This window comes from Dermochelys coriacea, chromosome 6 (genome assembly GCF_009764565.3).
Source record: "Dermochelys coriacea isolate rDerCor1 chromosome 6, rDerCor1.pri.v4, whole genome shotgun sequence".
Lineage (NCBI taxonomy): Eukaryota > Metazoa > Chordata > Testudines > Dermochelyidae > Dermochelys > Dermochelys coriacea.
The window spans coordinates 82,333,463-82,358,305 of NC_050073.1; the positions used below are offsets into that span (position 1 = coordinate 82,333,463).

The 24,843-nt window shown below is 41.9% G+C and overlaps 1 protein-coding gene and 1 long non-coding RNA gene across 4 annotated transcripts in view; both read left to right on the plus strand.

Moving 5' to 3' along the window:
* The window catches only part of BRMS1L (BRMS1 like transcriptional repressor), a 47,336-nt gene extending 38,545 nt beyond the window's left edge, over positions 1-8,791 (plus strand). The window contains exons 9-11 of one of the 3 annotated variants that reach the window (XM_043516479.1): positions 1,026-1,152; positions 3,313-3,404; positions 8,592-8,791. In XM_043516479.1, the coding sequence (XP_043372414.1) occupies positions 1,026-1,152; positions 3,313-3,404; positions 8,592-8,719 (347 nt within the window). In that variant the 3' untranslated portion in view covers positions 8,720-8,791. Of the gene's footprint in view, positions 1-1,025; positions 1,153-2,896; positions 2,941-3,312 lie in introns of all 3 variants that reach the window. The other 2 variants (XM_038407152.2, XM_038407149.2) reach the window with 2 other exon arrangements.
* Positions 8,792-13,836: 5,045 nt separating this feature from the next.
* Positions 13,837-24,439, plus strand: LOC122460690. Its single transcript, XR_006282151.1, has 3 exons — positions 13,837-14,313; positions 15,789-15,961; positions 24,235-24,439. It is a non-coding gene; the product is annotated as an uncharacterized LOC122460690 (long non-coding RNA).
* The last annotated feature ends 404 nt before the right edge of the window (positions 24,440-24,843 follow it).

Consider the following 24,843-nt stretch of genomic DNA (forward strand, 5'->3'; position numbering starts at 1 on the left):
GTGTCTTTGTGTTTGCTGCAGTGTAGACATTCCCTAAGCTGCTTCCTATCTCTCAGGCCTTGGTTGAGGCACTGTTGTGCTCTTTGCTTTTCAATAGGGTTGCTCTCTCCACTGACAGACTGACTTTCTTACATATATTTGATGAAATAGTTATTTTCATTAGTCTCAGTATCTTCTAAATGGTGTAATGTTTTTAAAATCAAGGTTAATATTTAAATGGTGGAAGAATACCAGTAGAAGGAGTAGACCCATAGAGAAATGGCTTGGATTGGCTTGATACATGTCAGTGCAGCATATTAATGCTTTTTCTCTAGCTTCTACCTTCCCCAGCAGAGCTTCGGGTAGTGTTTTGAGAGCGTCTCCATTTCACTATGCTCTGCTACTCTGAGTCAGTGAAGAGCAACCTGGGGGAGAGGAAGGGGACAGTGTTTGGATACCAAGGTGATATTCACTTTAGATGCCCAAGTTAGGCAGAAAGGGAAACAAGGAGGAGGAATTGGTTGGGGGAACAATAGAAGAGGAAGGAAGTAGGTGTTGCTTTCTTTAGTGACAAATTTCTGTTGGAGTATTGTGGTTAATGACATAGTACACTTACAAAATTGTATTGGGGAGGAAAAGAGTTGAGGTGTGTGGGGTGGGGAGCAAGAGGAAGAAATCTGATCAATGTTTGATACTTAGACTTGCCACATATACCACAGTTACCATGGTGTTTGCAAACTTTCACATTATTGATATAGGAATACTGCAGATACTGTGGTCAATGTTAATTTTACCTGAAAATGGAAACTGAGTTTTTAATAGACCCCACTACATCAGGAGATAAAAGAAAAAAGCATCTATTCTATTAACTATCATAGATTTTAGTTTGTTTGTTGCCCAAAGTAGCAATGCCCCCCCTTTTTTTAATAACTAAACAGTTAGCATATATGCATGTGCTGATGTAGCTAAGTATTTGAAAATAAGTTTATAAACCTGACTGTAATATCTGCATGGTCAGTAATAAATATTTCTGTTGATCATTTTAGCACCTGTCAAATTAGAAAAGCATCTGCACAGTGCTAGGTCTGAAGAAGGAAGACTATATTATGATGGAGAGTGGTATGGACGTGGACAGACAATATGTATTGATAAGAAAGATGAGTGCCCTACAAGGTAAAGATCATTATAGCCTACTCCCATTTACAATAGCATACATTGTACAAGTGTATACAGTGAATGGAAAGCCCAGCCTTACAATTTCAGTCAGCTGTTGACATGTCAGTTACTTATCGGTATTTTCTATCTTAAAAGATATCTAGAAGACAGTAGCTGGTTATCTATTTTTACCTTCCTCCAGCATAAGTACCAAATGACATAAGTGTAGGGGCTTAGATATCTTAATATTAAAATACTTAAAATTTGACAGCTGATGTATATGTCTGAAATAATAGCCTAAAACTAGGGCTGTCAATTAATCGCAGTTAATTCATGCGATTAACTCAAATTAATCACGATTAAAAAATTAATCTTGATTGATTCACTTATAACAATAGAATACCAATTTAAATTTATTAAATGCAAAGTCCTTCACTTAAGAAGGGAAAAGCAAATGCATAAATTTAAAATGGGGAATAACTGGCTAGGCAATAGTACTGCAGAAAAGGATCTGGGGGTTATAGTGGATCACAAATTGAATATGAGTAAAAAATGTTATGCGGTTGTGAAAGACTAATATAATTCTGGGGTATATTAACAGGAGTGTCGTATGTAAGACATGGGAGGTAATTGTCCAACTTTACTCAGTACTGAGCCCTCAGCTAGAGTACTGAGTCCACTACTGAATGTCACCCTTTAAGAAAGATGTGGACAAATTGGGGGGAATCCAAAGGAGAGCAAGAAAAATGAAAAAAGGTTTAGAAAATGTGACATATGAGGAAAAGTTTTTTAAAAAACTGGGCATTTTTAGTCTTGAGACCTGATGATAGTCTTCATATATGTAGAGAGGATGGTAATCAATTGTTCTCCAGGTCCACTGAAGTTAGGACAAGAAGTAAAGGTCTTAATCTGCAGCAAAGGAGATTTATGTTAGATATTGGGAAAAACTTGCTAACTATAAAAATTAGTACTGAAATTGTTACCTAGGGAAGTTGTACAATCCCCATCTTTGGAGTTGTCTAAGAACAGGTTAGACAAACACCCATCAGAGATGGTTTAGGTATATTTGGTCCTGCTGCTGTTCAGGGAGATGGACTAGATATCCTCTGGAGGTCCCTTCCATTCCTACGTTTTCAGGATTCTCTCAATTCTCTTCAGCTGATTGTCAAAGTAATAATGACTGAACTGGCACATCACTAGTAATCAAGTATCAAATTATATTTATATGTATATATTTTAATCCTTAAAGCAGGTAGTCCAAAGGAAAGTATGGAATATGCCTTGAAACTGCTTTCTAGTAATGAACAGTGAGGAAAAACAACTCCAAAAGTGTTTGCATTAATGTTTAACTAAGTAATCCATGTAAGAAAAGTTCAATTAGCCAAACAGTTCAGTTTTTTCTTTACATATGTACTGGCTAACAGTTGAATACAAAAAGAAAAGGAGTACTTGTGGCACCTTAGAGACTAACAAATTTATTAGAGCATAAGCTTTCGTGAGCTACAGCTCACTTCATCAGATGCATTTGGTGGAAAAATGTTTTTTTTTCCACCAAATGCATCCGATGAAGTGAGCTGTAGCTCACGAAAGCTTATGCTCTAATAAATTTGTTAGTCTCTAAGGTGCCACAAGTACTCCTTTTCTTTTTGCGAATACAGACTAACACGGCTGCTACTCTGAAACCAGTTAAATACAAGTTCTTCCTAACTTTCTCTTTGCTGGAGAGCAATTTTGTTTGACCTGTTCGTTTTTTTTTTTTCAGGAAGCCCACTTCAGATTGGTGGATTGATAAGATTTTCTCAATGGGTACTATGAGACAAATTTGTATTTTATATTATAGACCCTATAAATTTAAAAGGGAAGATGAAAGCTTTATTTAACCAAATTAAATGTTTGAGATTCATTAGAACTATCATTTTATTATATTAAAGAGATGCTTGGATGAAAAATTATTAGTGAAGATATAGTGTTTCTAGATATGTCCATGTATCTTTAGTGTCAGCTGCAGAATTCTGTTTAAAAATATCAACATAATCAGGAAGGAGGCAGTAGCTGTCTGGGCCTAGTACTGCTTAATGCAAATATTTAGTATTCCAAAAGAGCACCCTTCTTGGGGGGGCTGATCCTTTGGTTTATAAGATCATTTGTTTCTAAATTCTATTTTTTTTTTCTTTTCAGTGCCATAATTACAACAATTAACCATGATGAAGTGTGGTTTAAGAGGCCTGATGGAAGTAAATCCAAACTGTATATTTCTCAGTTACAAAAAGGAAAGTATTCAATAAAACATAACCACAATTGACCATTACTAATCAGATGTGTAACAAGTGGTGTTACTATGCTTGATGTGCCATGAGGTGAAAGATGTATTTAATAATGTTTTGTATTCTCATTAAATTTATGGCAGTATCTGATGTATTTGTAGTACTGTAGGTAAACTTCATGTGGAATTCCTTGAATAGGTGATGACTCTTAATCATGTTGACCAAGACATTTTACCTCTAAGCTGGGTCTAGTGCCTAAGATATGAAGTATGCCTTCACAGATAATGGCTGAACTTCTGATTTAAAAATATTTGTAAAATGCAAAACATTTGCTTTTATTATTGGTGACTAGATTGTGTGGTAATTGTGCAATTATTTTTACCAGTAGTTCACTCCATATATTAAGTGAATTGTCATGTTTATCTTGGAAGTGTAAGTTAGTCTGCACAAATGTTGCTTCTGAATAGTCTAATGACTTAAGTATTCTTTTATCCAAAGTGAACAGATTTTTTAAACTTGGGACCCTGGACAGCTCTGACTTTTATAAGGTTTATCATGCCACTTGTAACAAAACAAAGCCAACATTAAGAAATTTTTGAGGAGCACTTTCTGGTATCCCATAATACATTTAAAATGTTGGTGGCTTTCTTTTCTAGGTTATGCAAGAACATCATTAGCAAAGCCAATGTAAAATTAGGTACACTACAGGTAGAGGCAGTACTATGTGGCCCAGAGAGGGTATGAGTGCCTGGCAATAGTACGATGTAAATGGTAAATAACTGAAAGTATTATATTGCATGCTGTACTTGTATGATCTATAGTCTTATGAAACAAATATTCTAAAAATACTTTGTCAAAAGTAAAATGTACTCTCAGAAATGGTATATCTGGGACAAATTAACAGTGACCTACTTACCATATGACATCTTTCCAAATTTCCCATATTTTACTCTCTTCTTAACGGAATTGTTTCATGCAGTTTAAAGAAAGTTAAGCTTGCATATTTCAAGACATCAGAGGCAGAGTCTGAAATCCTTACTGTTATAGTACGTGTTTGGAGCATGTAGAATAACAGGTGGGATTGGAGAAAAGTAAGTTTTTCCTGGTAGTTGTGTGCACTTTATTGTCCATTATGATGACACTTCTTGGAGCAAGGAAAACGTGCATTTGCTTAAATTGATCCTGGCAATGCAAAACTCTTTTGCCCTACATAATACTTAACTGCTTTACCTCTGAAATGTCATTGCTGGTGCAGGATGGTAACGACTTGACAGTTGCAAAAAGTCTAAAATATTGGACCTTTACAGTGATAGAAAAGCATTGCTCAGGATAAATTGCATGTCACATTAACATTAGCCCATTGTACATAAAATAACAATTGATGTGTTGGCTTTTGACAGTACTTACTGTATGTACACAGTTTGATAAAAAATTTGTAATAAAATATTTGTATTTTTTAACAGTGTATAAATGATCTGTGATAGTGGACACTGTACAGTTGTGTTACCCTTTTTATTTTTCCTTGAGAGTTGCAGATGTTTAATTCTAAAGAGAGCTAAAAATATTGTAGTTTTTAATGTTTGTTTGTCTTCCACAGAACCTAAAAGTGAATACAGATATTTTACTGGAAAATCACTTTTTTAAACCCAATATCTTTGCAATAAACTAAAATGTAGAAGTCCATATTCCAGTATATGTATGGACTGACGTAACAGAGATGTAATACAAGTCTCTGTCTTTCTGGCTTCTTTACCCCAGGTCTTTATAATATGTGAAAGCTTAAACCCTACAGAAGTAGAAGTCATACACATGTACTAAACAAGGTTTGTTTAGAAAACTGTAGAAATATACAGTTAATTTGAAAGTTAACACTTTTTTCAAAATCTTTGAAGAAGGAACTGCACAAGTTACTCACAAATGCTATCTAAGTGTGTGTACATGTGCAACTTTAATTTAGGTGGGGAAGTGAATTTGGGCATTACTGTAATATGGACACTATGCATTACTCAAGCATTTTTAACAGCTGGCCACAGTAACATTAATATACACTTTTGCCTGCAAGAGAGGGGAATGAGTGGAAAGCAAACTTAAGCATTGTGGAAAATAATTCAGTCTAGAATAGGTGTGCAGGGGAATGTTAGTTTATATTGGGCATGTATCTTCAGAGTATAGTCTTTGTACACAAGCTCAGTATTTGCTGCTTTGTCTCCATGCTATCCCTTGTTACTGATACCAAGCCAGTGTTACACTCTTCAGACCTGCTCTACACTAACAAATGTGATTGTCAACTACCCCTGTTCAGACACTATATAGACAAGTAAAGGCTTGCTTAGCATTTGTAACTAAACAGTCTTCAGCCGCAGTTCAGATAGCACAATTGCTGCCCTTAAATTTTGTAGTGTAGAGCAAGCATGAGCCCTGGGTATAAAAGTAATGCCTGTCTGCAACTGATATGAATGGGACAGAATTGAGTTTGGGGGCTGGGGAGGAAATTAGAAGTCCATATTGAAAGAGTGTTTTTTAAAAGCACATTGCTTACTTTTTGACTTGCCTGATTTACTCAATAAATCATTTAAAGGGTATGTCTTCACTGTAGCTGGGAGGTGAGATTCCCAGCACAAGTAAACAGACTCTGCTTGAGCTAGCATGCATAAAAAATAGCAATGCGGATGTTATGGCATGGGCGGCGACACAGACTATCTATCTACATTCAAACCCAGGGAGTTGGCCAGGTTTGGGGATGGGTGACTAGCCCAAATTGCCATCTGTGCAGCATAGTCCATACTGCTATTTTTAGTGCGCCACCTCAAGCAATACTAGCATGAAGCTTTCTACTCGTGCTGGCAGTCACACCTCCCAGCTGCAGTGTAGACAGACTAAGCAACTCTTTTTTTTTTTTTTTTTGATTTTTCCTGGCAAGTAAGAGGCTAAGACCGATTCTGAACTTTTGCATTAGATACAAGTTAACTACTTTTTTTTAATTTGGATTTTTTAAAATTGGCATTCCAAGTCCAGTGCTTTTCCCATTAATTTCAATGCAGAATTACTTTATATTCTCTCAAAATTATTTTACTCCTGCATGTTCAGCAGAAAAGAGACACGTCCATGGAGTAAACATGGATAATGGTTGCCAGAGAAAAGCTGAAACTTCAAGAGGAATTGATTTGTTTTGGTAGTGCTCCCTATTTATTAGTGATCAGGAAAAAGGAGGGCGCTGTACTGTGACAAAATTTGTAGACTCAATTACTTAGTCAAATGAAGAGAACATCCAGAACTTTATATGGACTTGACTAAGCTGCATAAAAGGGGTGTGGGGGGGGTCTATGATAGACCACCCAAATCAGAAAGAGGAGATGGATGAGGCATTTTTAGAACAAATAACAAATATCCAAAACACAAGAGCTGGTAGTAATGGGGGACTTTACCTCTCCAGACAGCCATTAGAAAAATAATCTAACAAAACATAATATCTTCAAATGTACTGGGGACAACTTTGTTTCAGAAAGTTGAGGAAATAACCTGGAGAGAGCCATTTTAAATTTGACTCTGATCAACGGAGCGGAATAAGTTGCCAATCTGAAGGCAGAAGGCAATTTGAGTGAAATTGATCATGAAATGACAGGTTTCATGATTCTAAAGAAAGGAAGGAGTGAGAGCAGCAGAATAAGGACAGTGTACTTCAAAACAGACTTTAACAAACTCAGAGCGGCTAGGTAAGGTCCCTGGGAAGAAAATCTAAGGGGTAAAGTAGTACAGGAAAGCTGGCAGTTTCTCAAGGAGACCATATTAAAGGCATAATTGCCAACTATTCTAATGTAAGGGAAAGATAGGAAGAGGCCAGTATTTGAAAATCAAAAAGGAATCCTACAAAAAGTGGAAACATGGATGAACTGCTGAGGAATACAAAAGAATATTACAACCATGTAGGGACAAAATGAGAAAGGATAAAGCATAAAATGTGATGCACTTAGCAAGGGACATAAAAGACAATCAGAGGTTCTTTAAATACATTAGGAGCAACAGAAAGATGAAGAAAAGTGTAGGCCCTCTACTTAATGGGGAAGGAGAGCTAATAGCAAATGCCAAGAAGGCTGAGGTGTTTAATCCCTATTTTGCTTCAGTTTTTGCTAACAAGGTTAATGGTGACCAGATACTCAACACAATTAGAGGTTAAAGAATATTTAGATAAACTAGATGTATTCAAGCTGGCAAGGCCTGATGAAATTCATCCTACGATACTTAAGGAATTATATGACTCAACTTTGGAACATTTAGCAGTTCTTTGAGAACTGATGGGGAATGGGTGAGTTCCCAGAGGATGAGAGAAAGGTACTATGGTTTTCCTATCCTTAAAAAGGGGGACAAACAGGACCTGGGGAACATAAGATCAGTCAGCCTAACTTTGATACCTGGAGATACTGGAATGAATTATTAATCAATCTAGAGGATTAAAGTGTTATAAGGAATAGCCAACATGATTTTGTCAAGAATAAATCATGCCAAACCAACCTAACTTGCTTCTTTGACAGTGTTACTGTCCTAGAGGATAAGGGGAAGCAGTAGTCATGATATCTTGAGTTTAGTAAGGCTTTTGATGCAATCCCACATGACATTGTCATAAGCAAACTAGGGAAATGGGGTCTAGATGAAATTACTATAAAATGAGTGCACAGCTGGTTGAAACACTATATTGAAAGAATAATTGTGATACTGGCAGACCAGGTGCCAGCTCTTGCCAAGGCTTTAGGCCTCAGCTGAGCACTGACAGATTCACGGCTGGAAACCACTCTTTCACCTGTGTTGATATAGTTAAGATGGGTCTTTTAACTTATTAACAATGTGTTTAGTCTTTATGAAATGCTTGTAAGTTGCTGCTTACATTAATTTCACTTATAACATCTTTAGCACATGCTATAAGGCAATATAATTTTTTGCTTTATAACTGTAAAAAAAAATAACTAAAAAATGTTTGCTCTGAAACAGTGAACCCAGTCAGGAGGAATTCTCTTCTAAACATCAAGGTGGCCTGTCAAAAGTAAATGGGCCACTGTGGGACATCACTATACAAAGACTTTATTTGCCCTTTCACACCCATAAAGAGGCTACATGCAAAAGGGCTCGTCCCATCAGCTTGAATTCTAGAAGAAGGAAATTAAAAATAGCTGACATTTTTTCATCTCTTTTGCTATTTAGAGTCTTTCAGGTCCACAGCCGCTATGAACCAGAAGCAGAGATCTCCAGAATCAACCTGGGTTAGCCCTGAAAGACATTCAGAGCTGACAATTAGTACAGTACTGTCACCTTTTAAAACCAGAGACTAACTCATCTGTGTATATGCTTGCCTGCTTTAAACCTTGTAATTAATTTTTTTCCTAGTTAATAAACTAACTACAAATTTATTACAAGTTTGGCTACAAGCGTTGTCTTTGCTGAGAGATTTAAGGTACAAATAGACCTGGGGTAAGTGAATGGTCTCTTGGGACTGGGAGCAACCTGAATATTTTGTGATCTTTGGTTTATAGCAACCAACTATCATATCACTAAGTTCAGCTTCCCTGGGTGGCAAGATATACTGGAAGGCCCATGGGGATTGCCTGTGACTCCATGGTAAGACAGTTATAGTGCTTCAGCAGTTAACATTTGTTACTGGATTGGTGAAATCTACTTACAGAACACACAACCAATTTGGGGTCTCTGTCCTGCTTCATGACAATCTGCTCTGAGGTTAGCACTCACGGTCATGAACCACTCCAGACAGCATGACAGTTGGCCTAGTCTTGGCAGTATTCACATGCCATAGGTCAAATTGGGTTTATAGATCATAATCCCAGCACTGTTAAAAGTTTAAACTTGATATTGAGAGTTTTAAGAGCTAAAGATTAGTCACAATGAGTGAATCACAGTCATTTGAGAGTCTTGACCCAAAAGCCATTAAACTTATGTGAAGAGAAGGGAATATTCCCTAAAAAAGAGCCCCAGATCAGGAACTGAGAACCACTCCAGACAGTATGACAGTAATCAATGGCTTGCTGTCAAACTGGGAGGACGTATCTAGTGAGAACCTACAGAGGTCAGCACTGGGTCCAGTACTATTTAATATTTTCATTAATGATTTGGATAATGGAGTGCAGACAGGGGCATGCACAGGAATAAAAATGTGGCTGCTTTTGGAGGGGCACTTTGTGCCCCTTGTGGCTGGAGGAGTTGCCTCCTTACCCCTTACCCCCATAGTCAATGGAAGTGTCATCTGCCCCTGCCCTACAAAATTCCTAGATTGACACCAAACTGAGAGGGGTTCCAAGGTCTTTCGAGAACAGTATTAGAATTCAAAATGATCTTGACAAATTAGAGAATTGGTCTGAATTCAACAAGATGAAATTCAGAAGTCCATTTCATTTAGGAAGGAAAAATCAAATGCACAAATACAAAATGGGGAATAACTGGCTAGGTGCTAGTACTGCTGAGAAGAATGTGGGGCTTATAGGGGATCAAAAGTTAAATGAGTCAAAAATACAGTTGGGGAAAAAAAAGCTAATCTGATGTTTTAACAGAAGTGTCATATATAAAACATGGGAAGTAATTGTCCTGCTCTACCTCAGCCCTGGTGAGGCTTCAGCTGGAGTTTCTAATGTTGGGTGCCACACTTTACAAAGATGGAGAGTCCAGAGGAGAGCAACAACAATGAGAAAGCGTTTATAAAACTGACCTATGAAGAAAAGTAAAAAAACTGGGCATATTTAGTCTTAAGAAAAGAAGATTGAGAGGGGACCCGATCAGTCTTGATATATTTTAAGGACCATTAAAGAGGATGGTAACAATTGTTTTGCACATCCACAGAAGGTAGGACAAGAAGTAATTAATCTGCAACAAGGAAGATTTAGGTTAGATATTAGGGGGAAAAAACCAAAGTATAAGGATAGTTAAGCACTGGAATACTTACCTAGGGATGTTGTGGAATCCCTGTCACTGCAGTTTTTTAAGAACAGGGTAGATTAAACGTCTCTCGGCTGATGGGTGGGGGGGCACCACCACTGCTTCCCAACAGCTGGTGGGGGCTGGGCTGCTGACAAACAGCTGATAGAGGGCAGCATCACCACCAAACAGTTGTTTGATGGCTCGGGAGGGAAGAAGCAGTGGGTGGGGGCCTCAGGAGGGGGATGGAGGAGGTAAGGGGCGGAGCAAGGCCAGGGCCTTGAGGGAGGGGTAGAGAAGAGGCAGAGTGAAGGCAGCGCTGTGGGGTGGGGCCTTGGGGCAAAGCGGATGTAGGACATTCCTGGGGAAAAGTAAAAATTGGCACTTGTGAATGACCTGGTTTAAATCATCACTGATAAAGATTGCAGATGACAAAAATTGGGAGAGTGGTAAATAATGAAGAGGACTGGACACTGATACAAAGGGATCTGAATATCCTGGTAAGATGGATGCAAGCAAATAATGTGCATTTTGAACCAGCTAAATGTACATGTATACATTTAAGAGCAAAGAAGGTAGGACATGCTTACAGGATGGCCGACTCTCTCCTGAAAAGCAGTGATTCTGAAAAAGATTTGGGGGTGGATAATGAGCTGAACATAAACTCCTAGGGTGACATTGTGACCAAATGGGCTAATACAATCCTTGGGTGCATAAACAGGGGAATCTTGAGTATGAAAAGAGAGGTTATTTTACCTCTGTGCTTGGTAATGTTGGGACTGCTGCTGGAATACTCTTGTCTGGTTCTGGTGTCCACAGTTCAAGAAGGATGTTGATCAGCTGGAGATGGTTCAGAAAAGAGCCACAAGAATCGTTAAAGAATTAGAAAGCATGCCTTATAGTGAAAGACTCAGGGAGGTCAACATATTTGGCTTAACAAAGAGCAGGTTAAAGGGTGACTTGATCACAGTCTGTAAGTACCTAAATGTGGAACAAATATTTGATCAGGGGCTCTTCAGTCTAGCAGAGAAAAGTATAACACAATTCAATGGTCAGAAGTTGATGCTAGACAAGGTCAAACTGAAAATAAGGCATACATTTTTAACAATGAAGGTAATTAACAATTGGAACAATTTTTCAAAGGTTGTGGTGGATTCTCCATCACTGACCATTTTTAAATCAAGATTGGATTTTCTAATCTTTCTAAAATCTTTTCTAATTTTTCTAAAAGATATGCTCCAGGAATTTTTTTGGCCTGTTTTATGCAGAAGGTCAGGCCAGATAATCACAATGGTCCCTTTTGACCTTGGAATCTATCACTCTATATGCATTTCCTGCCTCACTTTCCTCTCTGCTCTGCAGAGTTATTTGGATTTAGGACAGTCAACTGGGGTATCCAGGAAGCTTCTGCACAAGGCTTCTTTCAATCATGGAGTCTCTCTCTTCTGCACGTCAGTTTTCTTTTACTTTGACTAGTCCCACAGTTAAATAGGAAAACCCCCCCACCCCAGCTACAAAAGCATACCCCTCTCTTCCTCAATCCTGCTCATACCTTTATCTATGAATCTCTTGAGCTTATGAGTCTATATCTACACTAGCACTTTTGTCAGTATAACTCTATGTTGCTCAGGGGTGGGAACTCATTTCCCTCTCACGTGAACTTCCCCCCCCAAGTGACATAAGTTACACTGACAGACACGCTGGTGTGGACAGCGCTATGTTGGCAGGTAACCTCTCACTGACATAGCTACTGCTGCTTGTTGCAAGTGGTTTAATTATGTCGGCGGGAGAGCTGTCTTCCATCAGCATAGAGCAGTTACAGAGGAGATCTTACAGCAGCACAGCTGCATCAGTACAGCTATGCCGCTGTAAGGTCTCTAGTGTACACATGAGTTAAGTCTTCCCACTAGTTCCTTTGTTCTATTCTCACTCTCTGCAGAGAAACTGGAGGAATTACTTTCTCCTATCTTCTACTTTCTCCTATTTCCTCCTGAATGGACAACCATTAAGGTTTAATGACCCACTGTTGTTCCAGATTTGGCAGATACTTGCTATAGCCCTTGTCAGTTCATGGCTGACACACTGCACTCTGAGGCACTCCATGACACAGCAATTTCATAATATCAGCGAGGAGTCATAAGCTGTATGTAGGCAGATTTCCAAATTGTTAGACAGCCTCTTAGTGTGTGTCTACATGGCAATTGAAAACCCACAGCTGGTCCCTGCCAGCTGATTCAGGCTCCTGGGCTCGGGCTAAGGGCCTGTGTAATTATGACATAGATATTCAGACTTGTGCTGCAGCCCAAGCTCTGGGACCATCCCACCTCACCTGTCCCATTCGGCCTGAATCTCTACACCTCAATTAAACATCCCCTTAGCCCAAACCCCAGTCAGTTGCCACGTAACAGCCACAGGTTTTTAATTGCAGTGTAGACATACCAATAGAGGCCAATCTGAGGGCTAAGAGAAGGCAAGAATGCCTGCACATCAAAGGCTGGATATCTAGTCCTCAAGAAACTTTAGTGCCTGAGGTCAGAAAGAAGCAGTCTTTTGGCCACTCAGTGTATCTAAAATAGCACATTTATGCCTTGTCTACACTACAGAGTTAAGCCGACAAGTTACATCAATGATCATAAGCTGCTTTAATTACATTGGTTGTGCACGTCCACACAATGTTCCTTGTGTCAGCGAAGCATGTCCACAGTCATTGCTCTTGCAGTGACAGAGAGCGTTGCATCGTGGGTAGCTATCCCACTGTGCAACTCGCCCCCTCTGGCACCTTCCGCTGTTGGGAGCTCTGGGAATGGATAGCAGTGCAGCATGGGGGCGTGCTCACCATTCCATGATGCAGTTATTTCCGTGCCATCATTCCATAGGCTTCCAACTTCATTTTGCACCGTTTTTCAACAGTCCTTGTAAACTGTGTGCCCACCATCTCTGCCTGACACCATGGATCCTGAATTGCTGACCAGTCTGGTGATGGGAGTTATGAACACAACATGGCTGGTCCTGCAGTATTTCATGGGTGAAACAGAAAATGAATCGGTGATGCCTGCCCTTCTGTCTGCCATGGAAACAAATAATTCAAGATTGCTGCTGGCATTGACAGAACAGCTGCGCATGGCAGACCATCGGCACTGGGCTCAGGAAACAAGCACTGAATGGTAGGATAGCATTGTGATGCACGTATGAGATGACGAGCAGTGGCTGCAGAACTTTTGTATGAGCAAATCCACCTTTCTAGAACTGTCTGCAGAGTTCATCCCAGCACTCTGGCACAAGGACACCAGAATGAGAGCTGCTCTCACTGTTGAAAAGCAAGTGCCATCTGTGACGTGGTATACCAGACCCTCCTAGGCCCCCTGTTGGAGACTTCATGGCCCTGCCACACCATGCTCCAAAAAAAGGCAGTGGAGAGGGTCCTCCAAGCTGCCTAGAGTGGCTGTGTGGGATGCAGCCAATCAGAGCCCAGCAGCCTAGTATAAGAAGAGCTGCAGGGCCAGAGGGAGTTCAGTTCCTTGTTAGAGCTGTAGGAGTGTGCACTGCCTGATAGAGTGACAGGGGCTGAGCTGGCAGCGGAGAGTGAGAAGGAGCCCTGAGCTGGTTGCTGGACCTCTATTAGGATAAGGCCCTTAGATAAGGGTAAAGGTGATGTAGGGCTGTGGGAAGTGACCCAGAGAATTAGAGAAGTTGTATGACATAGTTAAAGGTACACAGCAGACAGCTATTATCTATAGGGTGCCTGGGGTGAGACCCAGAGTAGTGGGTGAGCCTAGGTCCCTTCCCCCCATTAGCCACTACAGGAAAGTGGCCCAGATATTGAGGCACTCCAGAGGGGGAACTGAACTATAGAGGCCCAGTTGGAGAGCAGTAGCCAGGAAGCCCCAAGAGGACAAAGATATTACTTCAGGGAGGGAGCCCTATGTCTGTGCTCTAGGATAGAGCAGTGCCCATCAGAGAGAATGCAGGCATGCACACTCAGCCAAAGGGACACTCATGAGAGGTGAGTGCACCCTGTTACACCATTGCTGTGTGGAAGCTGGCAACTCCAGATTGCTATCTGTCAGTCACGAATCAGTTTGGAGTTGGAAAGTCCACTGTGGGGGTTGCAGTCATGTACATGTGCAGGGCCAGTAATTGTCTCCTACTACAAAGGACTGTGACTGTTGGTAATGTGCAGGAAATAATTGGTGGCTTTGAGGCAATTGGATTCCCTAACTGTGGGGGTGGGATAGATAGAATGCATATCCCTATTTTGGCCTGACCACTTTGTGATGGAGTACATCAACCAAAAGAGCTTGCAGACACTGGTGGATCACAGTGGATGTTTCACTGACATCAATGCAGGGTGGTCAGGGAAGGTGTATGATGCATGCATCTTTTGGAACCCTGGACTGTATAGAAAGCTGCACACTGGGACTTTCTTTCCAGACCAGAAGATTCCCATGGGGGATGTGCAAATGCCCATAGTGATCCTTGGAGACCCGGCCTACCCTTGCTCATGAAGTCTTGCACTGGGAACCCAGATAGCAGCAAGGAGCGTTTCAACAAGAAGCTCAGCAGGCGCAGAATGATTGTTGAATGGGCCTTTGGTCAATGCAAAGGATGCTGGTGCTGCCTTTTTGGCTTGTTAGACCTCAGTGAGGAAAATATTCTCATGGTCATTGTGGCCTGCTGTACTTCGCATAATATTTGTGAAGTGAAGGGGGAAAAGTTTCTCCAGGGTTGGGGCACTGAGGTTGATTGGCTGACTGCTGATTTTGAGCAGCCAGATACCAGAGCAATTGGAGTGGCACAGCAGGAGGCTATTCGAATCAAGGAGTCTTTGAAGGAGCATTTTGACAGTGATTCCCAGTAATGTGTCTAAGCATTTGGCCAGGCAACATTTACTTGCTGTCTTGAATAAGCCCTGTAGTGCTTGCTTCCTGAACTTTACCTGTAGTGAGCAAATGTTTCTGCCTATAGCCACTGTTTATTTGTGTCACACATGTTAGTTGGTGCAAACATTAAAGAGTCAATTTGTATGAAAGAATTAAGTTTAATAACTGGAAAAAACACTTTTTGTTTTTAATCAAACCAGGGACATGGAAATGAGGAATGGCCTTTTGGTTACACTCAACTGTGAGAGCTGTAACTCCAAATTTCACTGTGAAAATAGTCCCTCCGGGTGGAGTGCAAGGGGTACTGTGAGGGACTGGAAACATGCACGGAATGTGGTTGGGGAGTTTGGGGATAGCATAGAATGGAATTCTGTATTGGCTGCAGGGGGACTTGTGCTCGGCTGTTCTCTGACTGCAGCGTGATGAGGGACTTGAGCATCTCTGTCTGGTCCTCCAGTAGTTTAATCATCTGCTCCTTTCCTTTCCAGACTATCCAGCCTAAGTGTTTTTTTTTTGTCTCCCTCCACACTCTTATTATGCTATGTGCTGATCTGTTGACTGCAGAATTTCATGAAACATATGCTTCTTACTCCTCCAGATTTGCTGCCTTATCATACGGAGGTATTCACCAGTGTGGGGGAGTGGGTCTGCAATGGCACACCTGCAGAAGCCAAAGAAGCAATGAATGGAGACAGTACTGTGAGTGTGCTCACAGCTGTAAATCACACAATTTACACATACACACCCCTTTCTTACTTGGGTTGCACACAGGTGGGTGAGAGTCCCAAATATGGTGCATTTGCTGCGGGGGAGGGATGGGTAAGGGGGAATTGGTAAGAAGGGACAAAGGGTTTAGCTGGTTTGCAAAGGGGGTTACTATAAGCACCTAGGGAGATTATTCTGAACATTGGTACCCTTTTCCACATAAGGTAGTCAAACCCAATATTTCACTCCTAAGGGTAACCCAGGATGCAAGGATACCTCTCCTGCATGCATGTGGTTTCAGAGAAGCTCCATATGCTGCTTGCCTGTGTTCTGCTCTGGTCCGTGCAGAAATAATTGCTGGGTGGCACAGCAAAATTGCCTACAACTGGCAGAGAAACAAGGTAGCTCTGCTAAGGAACCTTTGGTAGAGGATTGCAGAATACCTACAGGAAAGTTTCCTAGAGATCACTATGGAGGATTCCTGGGCCATCCTAGTGTACACGAACCAACTTTTCCATGGGGCCCCCACTGCATAGATGCATATGCTCTGTTGTTAATTTCTGTCCCTAATTCCTCCTCTACCACATCTCAAAGTAAATGAGAGCACCATGCAGAATCAAAGCAAAATGAGCACTTCCCCAATGAGCATTTACCAGAGCTCCCCACTCCTGCCTCATGTGTGCTAGTGCCGGGACAGTCTAGACCCCTCCAGAGTCACAAAGAGGTTCTGACTCGCCTCGCCACGCCACCAGTTGACCCTCCATGTGCTCCACATCGTCCTTCAGTTCTACTGCGTCATCCGCTACTTCCTTTGTGGGGGTTAAGTCTGCTGGCTGCTGCCTACAGTCCCCCTGAAGTATCCACAAGGCTCTTGGCAATGGAGGTGGGGTTTTTGCTGAGGATGGTCCGCAGCTCCTTGTAGCAGTGGCATATCTTTGGTGCTGCACCAAAGCAACAGTTGGCCTCCCTTGCCTTTTGGTATGCCCGTTTCAGCTCCTTGATTTTAGCATGACATTGTTGTGTGTGCCTTTTGTGCTCCTTCTCCTGTATGCTACTAGCAATCAGCCTGTAGGTATTGAAATTCCTACAGCTGGTGCAAAGCTGCGACTGCACAGTCTTCTCTCCCCATAGACCCATCAAACAAGGGTGGCAGTCTGCCCCAAAGTGTGTATGGGGGGGCAGGGCCCCCTGACCCTCCTCTTCTGACCAAAGCCCTGCCTCTGGCCAAGCCAGAAACCAGAGTGGGCTGGGAGCTATGGACCCTTCACCTCCCTACAGCTGCCCTCGTGTGGCTCTTACCTGGACCTGGCTCTGGCTGGGAGGTGGCAGCCCAGTCATGGTAAGAGTCACGTGGGCAGCTGTGGAAAACTGTACCATGGCCCTTCTACCTGCCCAGGATGAGGGGGTTGAGAGCAGCCCCTGACCTTTGTCTCCACCCCGTGGGCCCCCTGCCCAGGGCAGGTGGAGGGTCCATGGCGCAGCTGGCCAGGTGACTTTACCATAGCCTGGGTCCAGGTAAGAGCCGCGCACAGCACACAAGCAGCTGTGGGGAACCATGGACCCTCCTGCCCTGGACAGGGAGTCTGCAAGGCCGTGACATGGGCAAGGGGCTGCTCTTGATCCACCCCACCACCAGCCCAGGCAGGTGGAGGGTCTCTCATGCGGTGCCCCACAGCTCCCCGGGCTTCCTGGCTGAGCTCCAGCTGCTGGTCTGGTTGGGGAGAGCTGGACCTTGTGGGGGAGGGGGGGGGGAGAAGGAGAGGAAGGTTGGGGTCAGGACCCCTGCTGAAAAATGGCTAGGCCTGTCCACTTTCAAAAAGTGGGAGGGCTCTGACCACCCCCTATTCTGGTGCCACTGCCATCAGATCCAACAACTCCAGTGCGCTCCACGAGGGAGCGCATCTCTTGCATAAAGCCAGCATGGTCAGCTGGGAGGATGCCGTGTTATCTGTCCATGCTGAGTAACCAGGAAGAGAAATTTTAAAAATTTCTGGGCCTTTAGAAGTGGGAGGAGCACATACCTGTATACCTTCAGGGCAGTGGGATTCAAACTGCTGACCAGAGCAGTGAGGATGGACATGGTGGGACATTGCCTGGTGGCCAGTTAGGGTCACATAACCAAGCACACTGTCTACACTGATGCTGTGTCACTCTAACTACATCGCAAAAATCCCTATGCCGCTCACCAAGGTGGTGGTGGTATGTCGGCGTCGCAGGGGAGTTACAGCGGCAGGAGGAGCATTTCAGTGTGTACGCTTCCACTGTTTTGTCCATGAAAGCTGGCTGTTGTCAGCAAAACTGTGGTGTGTAGACAAGTGTAGTCGTAGACTACACTTGTCTACACACTAGGTGCCCTGTGGGAGGGACACAAAGAGGGAACCAGGTAAAGGGGAGGATACGTGACCTCCCCATGTGTCTCCTCCCAGCCCAGGGCCCCCAAGCTCTCCCTGTCCCCTCCCCATCCCATGTTACCTGGGGGGCTTTGTCCTCCCGCTGTGGCAGCTCCCCCTGGCATGTTCAGCTGCTTTTCCCTGCAGCCAGGCCCTGGAGCCACTTCTTGATGCTGCCCAGTGCAGCACAGCAGCTGCCTGGGAGAGCACCTGGCTGTGGCAGCAGTGGGCTGCCCCCCGGCCCAGGCTCAGCTTCTGGGGACAGTGGCCAATTCTGAGCATGCCAGAGGGGTGGAGGGTCTCAAGCTCGCTCAGCCACTGGCCCCAGAAGCTAAGCCTGGGCAGGGGGGCAGCCCACTGCTGTCGCAGCCAGGCACTTTCCCAGTCAGCCGCTACGCTGCACTGGGCAGCCTCCCAGGCAGTGTCACTGGAAGAGGAGAGGTTCTGGCCTTGCCTCTTCCCATCCAGCTCTGGCCCTGCCCCACCCAGGCCAGCTCCTGGAGGGTCACTCGACTCTTTGTGCCCCACCCACAAGTTGCCCTCTGGCTATGGAAACTGATGTTAGCAGGCAGTTAAATTTTGCAGGAAAACTTCCTTAGGGTTATATGACAGGGAGGCAGTGTTACCTTGTAGATAGAGCACTGGATCGGGAATCAGAGTTCTATTTCTGGGTCAGCTACTGCTTGCTGGGTGACCCCAGGCTAGTTACTACGTCTCTGTGTGCCTCAGTTTCCCCATCAGTAAAACAGTAGTGATATATATATAGTAGTGCTATATATATGGGCTAGGTATTATTATGATGACAGGAAGTTGTGGTGGAGAAAGCAGCATGGAAAAGTATGCAACTGAAACTTCTAAGTGCAAGTGGTGATGTCCTGAGAATAAAATCCCTGTTTTTTATTCCAATTGGATTTATTCAGTTAGGATCTGATTCTGCCAACCTTATAATGGGTAGCCTTATAACACAGGACTATAGGCAGAATATCATACTCAACACGAGTCAGTGTGAAAAGACTCTGTTACTGCTGTATGTATTTAAAGATTGCTGATCCTGATTCAAAGACCATTGAAGTCAATGAGGGTCTTTCTATTGACTTCAACATGCTTTCGATCATGCCCTTACTTCAGGAAGGTGAGAGATGAGTCAGCATATTTACACTCAATTGGACTCTTGTGTTTTAAGAACAGGTGATAATTGAATAACCCAGGAAAAGAGATCTATGGTCTCCTACAAGCAGTAAATGGCTATAGTAAAGCCTCCAAGCTTTATTTAAGGAAGAGGAGCTATAGTACCTCTCTAGTTAGGAGACTCCTATTATCTGTTATGGACAGTATGGCCTAGTGGTCAGAGCAGGAGTCAGGTCTAGGGGGTAGAGCAGGCATCTAGGTTGTGGAACAATGCCAAGGGTCAGTACCAGAGTTAACTGCCAGTTACCAGAGCCAGGGGTCAAGCCAGGAATTGAAGCTGAGGGTCAGAGCCAAGATCAGATGCCAAAGCCAAGGGTCATGCCAGGACTAGGCATAAGGGCAGGAACCGGAGAAGAGGCAAGGACTAAGCCTGGAGCAGGAGCACATTGGGAACAGGAGTGAAGACGGAGATGAGGCAGGAGTAGAGCAGGAACAGGCTTAGATGCAAGAAGCAGGCATAACCAGGGACCAACAGAGCCACAACAGGAAATCACCTAGTTGCTCAGACAACTTCCTGGGCCTCCTCTGGCTTAAATAGTGTGATTGGACCAATTGGTTAAAGTGACTTGTCACACAAGAACTCTGGCACAGGCAGGGATAGAATCCAGATCTCCAGCAGTCAATTGTCTTCCCTTAGCCATGAGACCCTCCTTTCTCTTCCTGCAATCAGTTGCCTGCCTCCTTCACATTTACTGCACAACTTCGGCAACAAATGAGGCAGGAGTCTTACAGAGAATAGCCCCCTTTACTACACAGCCTTGATTCATCCCCCAGCACAGATCCATCCTGTGCACTGAATAAGGCAGGGGATTTTTTCCTGAGGGGTTGTGTGGAAAAAATAGATTTTAAGTAGGTAAACTTATTAATGCTTGTGAAGTACTCTGATACTACAGAGGTAAACACCATATTAAAGCCCATAAGGAAATTAATAATCTGGTCTTCAGGACTGGGTGTGAATAGTATGCACTAAACAATGCATGAGGTCACACACTGAACAATGAGGATATAAGAAAACACTGAATATCTGCTCAGTCACTGAGCACCATCCATCCTGTGTGCAATGAGGCAGGAGTCCTATGGAAAAAGTAGTATAAGATCAGGTATTAAAGCCTGTTTCATAATGCACATGCACAAGTGGGCCAAGGACACCTTAATTCTGGAATTTCCTAACTTTTAAGGAAATTAGATTTTGCAACATTAATATTGTTCTTGTAATGTAATTTTGTGTATGTGTGTGTGAGAGATATCTATATCTATATCTATATCTATCACACACACACACACATAATCTCAAGGACACCAGCTTAGACAGTTTAATGAAGGTGGTACTGTTCCAATTCTGCTCTTAAACACCCTTGTTTTGTAAAACTTGTTCTTTGAGTTTAAGAGATTTCCTATTTTAAAAATAAATATATCTAAGAACTCAAGAAGTATTGTGGAATAATGCCATAGCAGAGGTTACAGACTTTAAATTACAGACATTACTCATGCTACAAGAACTAACTTTCTTAGTCAGAATCTGGATATACTTTAAGAACCTTCTCTATATTTCTACAGATAATCTTTTGTTTTTCTGAACAGAAGAGAAAACAGGAAGTGCCCAATATTTAGCATTAACATTTGACTAGCTGTACTGGATTTTGTGTTCTTGTCCAACAGAGCAGTGCAATGGGAAAATCTTCAAACAATATAACTGCCTTTATTTTTCCAATGGCTCAGTGGCAAATGACAGAAAAAGAGGAAGAACTAGTGAAAGAGCAAGTTTATGAAGGAGATTCATAGATACTAAGGTCAGAAGGGACCATTCTGATCATCTAGTCTGACCTCCTGCACAGCGCAGGCCACAGAATCTCACCCACCCACTCCTATGAAAAACTTCACCCATGTCTGAGCTATTGAAGTCCTTAAATCATGGTTCAAAGACTTCAAGGAGCAGAGAAGCCTCCCTCAAGTCAACCATGCCCCATGCTACAAAGGAAGGCGAAAAACCTCCAGGGCCTTTCCAATCTGCCCTGGAGGAAAATTCCTTCCCAATCCCAAATATGGCAATCAGCTAAACCCTGAGCATATGGGCAAGATTCACCAGCCAGATACCCAGGAAAGAATTTTCTATAGTAACTCAGATCCCATCCATCTAATATCCCATCTCAGGGGATTTGGCCTATTTACCCTGAATATTTAAAGATCAATTACTTACCAAAATCCCATTATCCCATCATACCATCTCCTCCATAAACTTATCGAGTAGAATCTTAAAACCAGATAGATCTTTTGCCCCCACTGCTTCCCTTGGAAGGCTATTCCAAAACTTCACTCCTCTGATGGTTAAAAACCTTCGTCTGATTTCAAGTCTAAACTGCCTGGTGGCCAGTTTATACCCATTTGTTCTTGTGTCCACATTGGTGCTGAGCTGAAATAATTCCTCTCCCTCTCCTATATTTATCCCTCTGATATATTTATAGAGAGCAATCATATCTCCCCTCAACCTTCTTTTAGTTAGGCTAAACAAGCCAAGCTCCTTAAGTCTCCTTTCATAAGACAAGTTTTCCATTCCTCGGATCATCCTAGTAGCCCTTCTCTGTACCTGCTCCAGTTTGAATTCATCCTTTTTAAACATGGGAGACCAGAACTGCACACAGTATTCTAGGTGAGGTCTCACCAGTGCCTTGTATAACGGTACTAAAACCTCCTTATCCCTACTGGAAATGCCTCTCCTGATGCATCCCAAAACCGCATTAGCTTTTTTCACAGCCATATCACATTGGCAGCTCATAGTCATCCTATGATCAACCAATACTCCAAGGTCCTTCTCCTCTTCCGTTACTTCTAATTGATACCTCCCCAACTTATAACTAAAATTCTTGTTATGTGGAATTTCTCTTCATACTGTGTGTAAATTAACCAGGCTACATACTTTTTCTGAAACAAAAAAAACTCTGATTTTTCATTTAGAACTTCCCCTAAGGAAATTAAATCCAAAACAGTCAGTGATGCTTGGTGAAATTAAATCTGCCTCAAACAAATAATTTGACCAGAAGACACATGAAAACTATACCAGAGATGCATTTTGATGAAAGCCTGAAGGTGGCAGTAAATTCATGCAGGAGTTAGTTAGCAATAGTTTTTGAATTTTCTATTTCAGTATAATTAGTTCAGTTTCTTGTAGTTGCAATAGAACTACTTTTGGATTTAATCCTATTGCATATTAATTAAAGGATATTCAGAAAGAGCAGATAGTTCTAAAGAAGGATTTTTTTTACTACTGTATGCTGAAAGCAAAATCACTGTGTAAAGACTCAGGAATTGAAACTGATTATATGCTTTCTAGTTGCTATAGAAACAAAGTATGTAATTAAACAAAAGGAAACATATAACATGGGTTACCCTGATGAAAGTACTTAGAAAGGATCGGACAATGAATTAATCTTTTATATGGGAACACTAAACCAACAACAAGGCTAGGTTGGCTTTTTTTTTTTAAAGAAATGAAAATTCACCCACTCAGTTTTTTGCTCTCAGTTGACAATCCTCAAATGCATTTATAAAAAGGAACATCAAGAATAATACAAAATGAGAAGTGGTGACACTATGAAAACTCATTTCAGTGTGCTTGCAAGCTAATGACATATTAAATATAATACTTTTATCATAGGATGGAAAAATATCAAAAGTAAATTTAAACAATTGGGGCAAAAATCAAAGAAAAATGTTCCCCTGTTAACATAGTGTTCAATAAAATTAATTTCAAATCAATAATTTTAGTCTAAGCCAAATACTTATTCTATACAAGTGCAATATTATTTACAGTTTCAAATACTTGCTCTGAGTTTTGCAGATGATATTCATAATATCAGTTCTGTGAAGGGTTCCTTCAAAGAAGGGACATTTCTATAACATAAACGCCATGCATAAGAATTTCCCTCTGTTAAATAATATTTTAAATATACAGATTAATATGTCAAACTATTATGAGATAATCTGATAACAGAAGTAATGTATAGTGTCAGAAAAAATGTACATCATAATCACAAACAAGAGATGCTGTGGTTTAACAAATATTTCAAATTAACTTGCTGTTAGTAACAGCTTCCAGAAGAGGGCACTTTGAGTTTTCTTATATTATCAATACTATTCATTTTCAAAGTTTCACTTCAGTTCCCAGAACTTTCTATTTCTTTATTTTTTTCTTAAAATAAGAGAGTCAATTAGAATTCAATGTTGATTAAAAAGCAACAATTATAGTGTCTCCCCGCTCCCTGAAATACTTTCACAGATACCTGTTCTTGGGGATGTGAGTAGTTTAACATGTATCTTTATTGGAAAAGAGGTTATGCTTGTATTATCCCAATTCTGTTCATACTGTCTTAGAACCTTTTCATCAGCTTGAACCTGGCTTTGACCAAGTTTGTCACTGAAAAATCTAGAAAGGAGAGATTTTCACGGAAGGGACTCTGCTTAGCACATGCCTCACAGCATCCCTCAGAGCAGACTTCCACCAATGGCTCTCCAGTCCAGAGTCTTTTGTAGAGCAATGGATGCTCTGAATGATGCCATCTGCTTCTCCAGCAGTAACAGTCACAGTGCATTATGGACTGGGAAGTGCAGGGAAATAAATAAAAACCCTGTTCAGTGTAAGATTCTGTGTTTGGGTGACTTTATTACAAAATGTGGTTAAAGTGAAAGAACATGCACCCCTGAAATAACATCAATTAGCTCAAGGAAAACAAATACTTTACTTTGTCTCTCTGTCTCCTTTCCAAGGTTCTGTGTAAAACGGGCCTTTCTCCCTCCCCACTGGTATAATCCCTGCTATGGGAGAGGATTACCCTATAAATCAAACAATCTCCATTTTGGATCCCTCCAAGTCCCTCTCAGTGCAGCACAATTGTTGATACAAACAAGCCACAAAAAAGCAAGTAACTTTAAATAAAACAGGGGAAGGGCATAGAGCTGGCAAGTGCTGTTACAGAGGCTGTGTACATCTTGTCTCTAGCCTGCCCACTTTCACTTTGAAAATAAAATTGGGGGGGGGGGGAGGAGAGAGGAAAATGAAACACAACATGACTTCTTGGAGTTGTCTGGGAGAGGAAGCCATGTCAGACCTTCCTACTCACCAATTAGCCCTAGTATCAGCTAGTGTTTTACTATTTTTGTACTGATTCATAAAGTGAATTGTACCTTAGACCAGACATCCAACAACATCAGCACAAGCATCTCTGAACAAAAATTAACTAGAAAAACTTGCTGATTCCCACTGACTTTCTGTTAAGCTCATTTGAGTTCGCCATACTTTTAGGTCATGTCTATACTACAAACTTCAGTTGATGTACATTGTTGTACAGCTGCCAAAGCTTGTATGTCGCTTGCGTG